Here is a 10,179-nt window from a genome sequence, read left to right as displayed (position 1 = left end):
AACTGAGGGTGCTTTTGACTGCGTGAGAAAATGGATGTGTGGCGTGAGAGCGTGTGAAAAGTGTCAATTTCTTGAGGGTAGCCCTGCATTCAACTATTATTTTCTCTTGTGGACTATATGTATATATGTATTTTATGTGCTATTCAGGTCAGTACTAAAAAAATAACATGGATTTTGTATGATCCCTCTTATTTTGGTAAAATAATTAAAATTTTGCAGATTCTGCAAGGTGTATGTAAACTTTTGACTTTAACTGTACATACCACAAATATATAATACACATCTTTATCGTGTTAAGAAAAAAGATAACTGAAGGTTTGTTGTGCTTATAGCGACGCCAGACAATCGCGCTAACTGATTGCGTTCCTACTGACAGAAATTCCCTTTAAATGTCGAATGATCAACCACTAAAGTATGTTGTATAATTATCCATATATTGCTTTCGTATTTAAAATGCTCAGGTGTGTCTTGACAACTGTGAGTGAAACAGCTTTTGAGCCTCAACTAGCAGGTCCTAGAATGAGCATCAAGTTCGGTTGAGGAGATGCGGAGAGGAGAGTGGTCCAGCCGTGAGTCACAACCGTGACGCAAGCAGAGAGAAGGACAAGGCGCAGCATCCTCTCTCCATCCTCCATAGCGCAACAACGACTGACAAAAGAGGGTAAACGAAAACGCAATTTTAAGGCTTGTTATCAGGTAAGACGAACATAATTTCACTATATAATGCATCTGTTTTTATCCAAAATATGGGCCATCTTCTTTCTCCGCGTGAGAAAAACAGCCTGATTGTTTTTCATGTGCTGCGTGATGGAGCGTCCATGTTTTCTTGTTGACACAGGGCAAAACTGACAGGGTTTATAAGGGCATACGAACACAAACCGCAACTGTTTTTAAATATTTAGTCGCGAAATACAGATTTTTAGATGATTATGATTAATTTATCGACGATTTAATAAATGATATTGACTGTGTCGATTTCATTTGTGCACGATCCATTTCTGAATACGCCCCTTTTTTGGTATAAAGCAAAAGTAAAACACAAAATAAAAATGCACCAGCTTAAATATCGATTGAATAATATTAATCATTATATAATATAATAATAGGGCCAGTATTATGTGAGTGAAATTAACACATGTATTTAATCATGCTGTTAGTATTTCAATAAAATCAATATGCAACTGTATACAAATATTACCATCATTTACAGTTTATATATACTCAGCTGTTTTTAAATATTATTATGTGATTGCATTTGATTGTCTTTATAGTTCATTTTCCATTCTGAAGTTGGGAAAGCATTGAATCTTAACCTTGCAGCCTTGTAAATTAACTGAAATGATAGTTTTATTTGGATATCATTTTCTAAAAGGTTTAAATTCTGATTGACAGTTCTCATTACAAGACACAAGATCTGTTACCATAAGGTCTATTTGTTTAACTGACATCTTTGTAGTGCATAAACACCATCTTTCCACCATCTGATGCAATAGAATGACATTGAAAGCACTTCCACAAACAACTAATGTGTGAGCTTGTCATATTCGAGCAATTAAAAACCTTTGGAGGCATACATAATATATTATTTAAATGAGCCTAGTGATACTGAAGCTCATATTCACTTTGATGAGTGCTCTGGTGAAACAGTATTCAGAACAGATACTAGTATGTAGACATTTAGTGAAATTGGCATTATTAGGGGATCACAATAAATGAAGATATGTTAAAAGAATCCAAATATTTCTGGAAACTTCCAAATTAATTTGATAAAACAGTGTTGGGCTAAGTCTAGCATTCTTCAATTAATTTCCTGAATGTTATTGTGACGGCTGACTGAGCAGAATACAGTTACAGACATCTGAAACATCAAAGTAAATTGCAATGACTTTTATATTCAGCATGGATCTCCAGTAAGATGGCGCAGTGGCTTGTGAAGTCCGGTCTCCCCTCTGTTACAACAGACATTGCTGGAAGCAGTGAGTCACTCATCCTCTCCGCCAGACTCCATACTAAACTTAGAGCCTCGCTGGGAGGGATATCTGTGGCGTAGAGGTTCATGATCATTCGTCTCATATCACGTATGCTTGTGGTTGTTTTTGAGCCGTGATCAAACAAAAAGTATATTGAGTGTGCCAAAGGCTTAGTTCCTTTAGGATGTGTTTGATTAAAACTCTGGTGTGATTGCTCTGAATGGTGGTTAATTTGAAAAAGGGTAAACGCTGCCATCCGAACCTTATTGGTCAGAAAAAAAGCACTATTTATGAGCACTATCATATCCAATGTCTATAAAAGTTATGAAATTGCACTCTGTAACTAACTATGCATTTTTTTGTACAGGCCCAATCACATAAGCAGAATGACTAAAGAGGAAACTTCTGAGGTGGAAGAGGCCCAGCCGGCCTCTGAGTTCATCAGCCCCAGTCATGAGCCCCGCAAGAAACCCATAGTGCATCCATCTGCACAAGCTCCACTGCCCAAGGACTATGGTGGGTTCTTCATCTAGCAGTCAGATCTACCCAGATATAATAACAGAGAACAAGAAAAAATCAACAAAGTTACTAAAATTTCATGGTACAATGTAAATAAACCATCTTATTGGCTGTTCTAATAATATCTTGTACTTTAATTGCTTGTATTATAGCCTTTACCTTCTTTGATCCAAATGATCCGGCCTGCATGGAGATTCTGACAGACCCTCGGACCACAATCCCAGAACTGTTCGCTATTATCCGCCAATGGGTTCCACAAGTTCAACACAAGATCGACATTATTGGCAATGAGGTGAGAGACTGAAAATGTGCTGCAAATGTGGGCAACTAAGAAAACAATCTTGCAGAAACATTGCATTTGTTTTACTTGAATGAACGAAGACAAAGAGCTATAAATAAATTGCAAGTGTGGAGAGATATACTGAGTTTCTATCCAACTGTGGGTATTTTCTGTGTAATGCGATCTATTGATAAACTGATGACTGAGTTGGGTTTCTATTCCATGGGTAGTGTTTAAACTTGTTGAAGGCTTTTGTCCTTGTCACTTTTTGTGAGAGTTTTATTTTTCATGCATGTCACATTAGCCTTAAGCTTTATATTAACAGTTATATTAACATTTGCCAACATTATTTGATTGCAGTACAGGAAAATAAACATCAGTGAATGACTCATATAAATAATCCCATTTTCTCAGTTAAAAAACATTACTTCCACTACCAGAATAAAAATCTATATTGTATTTATACTAGGGATGTAACAATATCAAAATCTTATGGTACAATAATATCACAATATGAAGTCCGTGGTACAATATAGGGATGCACTGAATGTTCGGCAACCGAAATTATTTGTCCAAAAATAGCAAAAAAAGCTTGTTAGCAAAAACAGCGTAATGAGAATCATTCATAAATCTGCTGCTGTCAGCAAAAAGTAGTACTGAGGTCGTCTTGTGGGTTTCCACCAAAATAAAAGTTAGCATTCATAAATGTTATCATTGTAATTTTACTTTTATTTTGTAAAAAAAAATAAAATAAAATTAAGACAAAAATAATAACAATTATTACAACAGCTCTATTAATACATTTATTATAACATTCTCCTTTGCTCAGCAAGGCTGTATTTAATTTTACATTACAAAACACATGCCTGATTCAAGAAGGGGGGTCTTAAAAATGGCCAAATAATATTATTTTATAACTTATTCATTTTGAATTTAATTGTGCTTTGTTGGTAGGCTATAATGTCTACTAGAATGTTAAAAATGTTCAGTGTTAAGTAAATATTTTTAAATTGTTGTTTTGTAATAGATTTTTTATTTTTTTTGAAAACCAAGACAAAACTGTGTAAAACACATTTTCATGGTGAAAAACAATTGGCAAAATACATAGGGGAAAAACACGAAAAACTGTGTTCAGTAAAATTTTAATTTTGGTGCATCCCTTGTACAATATTATTGTGATATTAAAATATAAAATATATAAAAAAAAAGACAAATAAAGAAAAAAATTACATTTTGTACATTTTAAAGTTAAATTATTCCATCTAATGCACTCTGAGAGTTCAGAATTAAGCCAACCCATGTTCTTAAGTAAGAAAACTTAAGTCAGAAAAAAGTGAATAGACTTGTATCTGAACTTTAATTGGGACTCAACCCTCTTTTTATTTGTGGTATACTGTTTCAGTCTAAATTACATCCACACTGGTGTTTTAGAAAGCCAAACAAATTAGAATCGAATAATAATAACAACTATTTTATATTATTGTTATTCCTATGACAGTAATAGCCATATATTGTAAAACAGTTGCACTGCAAAATAAATGAAAATGAAAAATTCATAGGTATATTATTTCTTTCTTTACACTACATTAAGTAAATTACAATACTGCTTTCATAATTTCTACACTTGGAAGCGATATTTTGAATTTAGACTGCAGTAACGTTACCCATTTAAGCCACTAGCTGTCAGCAATTCATACTGCACTTTTAAGCTTTTATTTTGATGGAAATAAGATCCAGATTCAGTGAAACAAAGGCATACAAAAATGCGTCTCACTACAAATCTTGTGAAATGCTGTAATCATCTGCCGCAAAAATAAAGCATAACTGGTGGCCGTTGCGTTCCCAAATGCGCACTTAACTCACAGTACATGCAAAAATAAACACATGCCATCACTGTAAACTGAGCCTTTCTGAGGTGAGGAAAACACTGGATCACGAGCTGATCGTCTGAACAAAGTGTGCACTTTGCTTTGAAGCGCGCAGCGAAAACAGACTTGATAAGCCATATTGTGCTTTCGGTTTTAGTTCGATTGACAGATACTGCATAATGGTACTATATATATATATATATATATATATAATAGGTAATGGATAAGGAGGCTTGCTGTAGAAAGGCGTCCCTAGAGGAACTGGAGCTGCTGGGATTGATGGCAGTGGTAATAAGCCTCCTACATTTGAATGATCTCTAAATTGAGTCCTACCCTAAATCAGTTCCACCTGTCAGGAAGAAGGACTCTCACTGCCCACCAGTATCTGGCCTTTTGGATCAGATTTGTGATGTGTAATCAAAGTAAAGGGTTTCAGAAGTTCATAATGTTAAACCTTTTCACAACCTTCCTGACAAGACTAGCTTAAACCACCCTATTACCTTGTTCATGCTGGTTTCACCAGTCCATCCAGACCAACCTGACCAGTCTGGTGGTCTGCTAAGACCAAAAAAAGACCTTGAGATGATTTGGAGTTGTATTTTTCTGCAGGACAATAATAGGTAGAGGATTCAAATTTAAAAAAAATTTTTTGATGTCTTTTGGTATGTAAATAAACGTGTTAATTTTCAGTTATACTGCACTCTCATCAGTTTCCAAGTTTTCCACAAAATGGCTGTTATACGTACATTAAGAAAATGCGACATTGAAGATGACTCAGCAAAAAGGCTTCTTTCTATAACATGTCATCAAAATCAACTGCCTTAATTTTTCATCATTAGAGTGCATCTCACTATTATGGCTCTAGTCCAGCTTTGAAAGTGGCCATTTGCTTTCGATAAGCTTCATCTACCCAAGACTGTAATTGCCTGCACGTCTGCATTAGTTATTAATTGGCTTCCAGTTGCATGAAAGTCCATCATATGTTGATCAACTCTTCATGGTGTCTTTTAGATTCTAAAGCGAGGCTGCCATGTCAACGACCGTGACGGCCTGACGGACATGACTCTTCTCCACTACTGCTGCAAAGCAGGAGCTCACGGAGTGGGTGAGTGACACCGGAGTTGACAATTGGAGGTCTTTGCCCCGACTTGCTTTGCAATCCACAATCCAAATGTGACATTTCTCTGTAATTGAAGTCATTAAAGTGTGACGGCGTTTAATCCTAAACCCTTTAAAAGCTCTAGCCTTGCTGTGCATTTCACACTTGCCAACATAATAAAAGCAAACCTAGCTTGCAGCGTGTGGCCGTTGCTGTAGTAACAGTGTGTTTTCCTTTCAGGTGATCCTGAGGCAGCGCTCCGGCTGTCCAATCAGCTGATAGCTCTGGGAGCTGATGTGAGTCTGCGCAGTCGTTGGACCAACATGAACGCCCTCCATTATGCAGCTTACTTTGATGTGCCAGAACTGATTCGCGTTTTGCTCAAAGCCTCCAAGCCTAAAGGTGACTTCCAAAAGCAATAAACCAGACGCATTTTGAAACCATCTAGACGAATTCTCAAATGCAAGCTGAGGTAGAAAATGCAAAGTACTTTAGTCATTAAGAAAATGTATCAGGCAAGCAAATGATGAAGTGACTAATGAGTATTTAGCATCTCATTACATTTTCCTCTAATGAAGTAGGGTGTCTGTTGCTCTTCTCTTCGCACAGTGCTCAACTCCACCTGCAGTGACTTTTATCATGGCACAGCTCTGCACATTGCCGCCTCCAACCTTTGTCTCGGTGCTGTCAAGTGTCTGCTAGAGCATGGAGCCAATCCTACTGTCAGAGTGAGCATGATGATTTAAACGTCCCTTGAGTCAATTAGCCTAACTGGCTTTGCTATAAATCCACTCTGTTCATTTTGAATTAATGTTTCAGACATCTTTGTTGGACTGTTTTTCAGAATACTCTCATTAGTAGCCAGATAATTTTATAGGGACACACTGATTTCCTAATGTTTTTGGAAGAAGTCTCTTGGCTAACCAAGGCTGCATTTATTTGATTAAAAATACAGTAAAATAATGTTGTGAAATATTACATTTTTCTACAGTTTTCTATTTGAATATATTTTGAAATGTAATTCATTCCTGATGGCCAAGACGAATTTTCGTCATTACTCAAGTCTTCAATGTCACATGATCCTTCAGAAATCATTCTGATGTGCTGATTTGGTGAACCATATCTTATTATTATCGATGTTAAAGGGATAGCTCACCCGTAAATGAAAATTCTGTCATTAATTACTCAACCTCATGTCTTTTTAATCCCATAAAACCTTCATCTTTGGAACACAAATAAAGATATTTTTGATGAAATCCAAGAGCTTTCTGACCCTCCATAGACAGCAACGCAACTGAGACATTTAAGGCTCAGAAAGGTAGTATGGACATTGTTAAAATAGTCCATGTGACATCAGAGGTTTCATCGTTAATGTTATAAAGCTATAAGAATATTTTTGTGCACACAGAAAACAAAAGTAACGACTTTACTCAACAATTTCTTTTGCTCCATGTCTGTCCTTGGCGTGTCCTGGTTGGACCTAATAAATCTAAACTCTCTGCATGTTACAGAATGATAAGGGTCAAGACCCTGCTGAGGTTGTTCCTGACCCCATGGACATGAGTCTGGATAAAGCTGAGGCCGCCATGGTGGCTAAAGAGCTGAAACAGTTGCTGCTAGATGCCGTGCCGCTCAGCTGTAACCTGCCCCGTGCAACCCTGCCCAACTATGACAACATCCCTGGCAACCTCATGCTCTCCTCCCTGGGCCTCAAATTAGGGGAACGTGTGGTGCTGGACGACACAAAGGTGAGATTAAGAGAGACTTTAAAGAATGGATGCAATGTAAAAAAAAATCTGATGGACCTAGGAGAAGATGAGATCAAAAAAGTTTACATACACCTTGCAGAATCTGCAAAATGTTAATTATTTTAGCAAAATAAGAAGGATTATACAAAATGCATGCTATTTTTTTATTTAGTACTGACCTGAATAAGATATTTCACATAACAGACGTTTACATATAGTCCACAAGAGAAACTAATAGTTGAATTTATAAAACAAATGACCCCGTTCAAAAGTCTACATACATTTGATTCTTAATACCATGTTCTAATCTGAATGATCCACAGCTGTGTTTTTTTGTTTAGTGATAGTTATGTATGAATTGTTTATTTTGTCTTCTCGGAAACATGCAAGTATCTTCTTTAGCTTCTGACGGGCTGTACTAAATGAAAAAAAATATGATATTTAGGCAAAATTAGAAAATGTACACATCTCATTCTGTTCAAAAGTTTACACTTCTGGGTCTTAATGTATCGTGTTTGCTTCTGGAGCATCAGTGAGCATATTAAACTTCTGTAATAGTTGCATATGAGTCCCTCAGTTGTCAGTATGTATAAAACAATACCTCTTTCCTGCAGACTGGCACCCTCCGTTTCTGCGGTACCACTGAATTTGCCAGTGGGCAGTGGGTTGGTATTGAGCTGGACGAGCCAGAGGGCAAGAATGACGGAAGTGTGGGTGGAATCCGCTATTTTATTTGCTCCCCAAAACAAGGTGTGTTCTCTTAGTTTCTGTATTATAAAAGTAACTTTACAATTATTATAATGACAACAGCAAGCATACATTGAGATTCGTACTGATTGCATTATTCGGTTGAAATAATCTAGAGTTTAATATTTGGTGAACACATCTATTCTTCAGGCATCTTTGCCCCTGTGTCAAAAATCAGCAAAGCTCAAGAGCAGACCCCCTCTTCAGTCACCTCCACCCCAAAAACCCCTCGCATGGATTTGTCCCGTGTAACCGGCAAGATCAAGAAAGAGAAAAAAGAGAAAGATCGTGAAAAGAGTAAGTGATAACATCTATATATCTAACATCTATCTATTTTATACGTGTGATTTGAAGTTTTGTGTTGTCCAAGGTTCATCTTAATTCAAGTTAATGTGTGACCACTTTAACTAAGCCTCTTATGCTCACCAAGGCTTATTTGATCGTATGCAGTAAAAACAATGATATTATTGTAATAATGTTTCACAGTCTGTACTGCATTTTTTACTGCACAAAGTTTGTTATCTTCACCAGTTTCAAGAAAGAAGTCTTTGTCTGGGCTCAGTTTGGATCCTGATGGAGTCAAGGTTGAGGTTGGGGATCAGGTGTTGGTGGCGGGCCAAAAGCAAGGGATTGTCCGCTTTTTTGGCAAGACAGACTTTGCTCCCGGTATGTCTATGTGAAGGCCTAAGATAATGCTATAATACAATGATATGAGAATAAGCCTAACATTATGATTTGTAATTCCCTTATAATTAATCTGAAATCACACAGAAATACAATAATGTGTGGCAAGTATTTAGAATTGTGTGTGTGGATTCTTGTCATCAGGATATTGGTTTGGTGTGGAGTTGGAGCAGCCCACTGGAAAGCATGATGGCAGTGTATTTGGAGTGCGTTACTTCCACTGTTTGCCCAAATATGGGGTTTTTGCACCACCATCCCGTGTTCAGAGGTAAAACATTCAACATGATTTTCTTTTAAAGAATACACAACTTGGGTTACAATAAAATACGGACTGTTTTGGTTACAGAATATGAGCAGATCTTGGCTTTCATTTAGCTTTAATTCCTGAATTGGAACACATTTGCAGTGATGTTTCACTGTTTATGAACGGATAATGATAAAGTAGCAGAACAATGTCAGGCCTAGGAAAATGTGCTAGAATACCATCTACGCTATGTATTATGTCTTTGTGAAACCATCTAATGTAAGGTAAAAACTGAGACATTTATTCAAATGTTCATTTAAACAATATGTTGAAGTTAATAATTTTTAATATATATATATATATATATATATATATATATATATATATATATATATATATATATATATATATATATATATATATATATATATATATATATATATATATATATATATATATATATATATATATATATATATATATATATATATATATATATATATATATATATATATATATATATATATATATATATATATATATATATATATATATATATATATATATATATATATATATATATATATATATATATATATATATATATATATATATATATATATATATATATATATATATATATATATATTATATAATATATATATATATATATATATATATATATATATATATATATATATATATATATATATATATATATATATATATATATATATATATATATATATATATATATATATATATATATATATATATATATATATATATATATATATATATATATATATATATATATATATATATATATATATATATATATAAATATATATATATATATATATTATATATATATATATATATATATTATATATATATATATATATATATATATATATATATATATACATATATATATATATATATATATATATATATATATATTATATCATATATATATAATATATATATATCAAATATATATATTATATATATAATTAT

At 34.2% G+C, this 10,179-nt stretch overlaps 1 protein-coding gene across 1 annotated transcript in view; it reads left to right on the top strand.

The window, feature by feature from the left end:
* The first annotated feature begins 567 nt into the window (after window positions 1-567).
* The window catches only part of clip3 (CAP-GLY domain containing linker protein 3), an 18,235-nt gene continuing 8,623 nt past the window's right edge, over window positions 568-10,179 (top strand). The window contains exons 1-11 of the mRNA XM_073818327.1: window positions 568-696; window positions 2,338-2,486; window positions 2,642-2,781; window positions 5,649-5,742; window positions 5,977-6,138; window positions 6,346-6,464; window positions 7,248-7,484; window positions 8,099-8,234; window positions 8,382-8,528; window positions 8,763-8,897; window positions 9,060-9,183. Of these exons, the coding sequence (XP_073674428.1) occupies window positions 2,357-2,486; window positions 2,642-2,781; window positions 5,649-5,742; window positions 5,977-6,138; window positions 6,346-6,464; window positions 7,248-7,484; window positions 8,099-8,234; window positions 8,382-8,528; window positions 8,763-8,897; window positions 9,060-9,183 (1,424 nt within the window). The 5' untranslated portion in view covers window positions 568-696; window positions 2,338-2,356. The remainder of the gene's footprint in view (window positions 697-2,337; window positions 2,487-2,641; window positions 2,782-5,648; window positions 5,743-5,976; window positions 6,139-6,345; window positions 6,465-7,247; window positions 7,485-8,098; window positions 8,235-8,381; window positions 8,529-8,762; window positions 8,898-9,059; window positions 9,184-10,179) is intronic.

This window comes from Garra rufa, chromosome 14 (genome assembly GCF_049309525.1).
Source record: "Garra rufa chromosome 14, GarRuf1.0, whole genome shotgun sequence".
In the NCBI taxonomy this organism is placed as follows: Eukaryota; Metazoa; Chordata; class Actinopteri; order Cypriniformes; family Cyprinidae; genus Garra; species Garra rufa.
The sequence above is the reverse complement of the archived record's forward strand: the minus strand, read 5'-3'. Positions and strand labels throughout refer to the sequence as shown.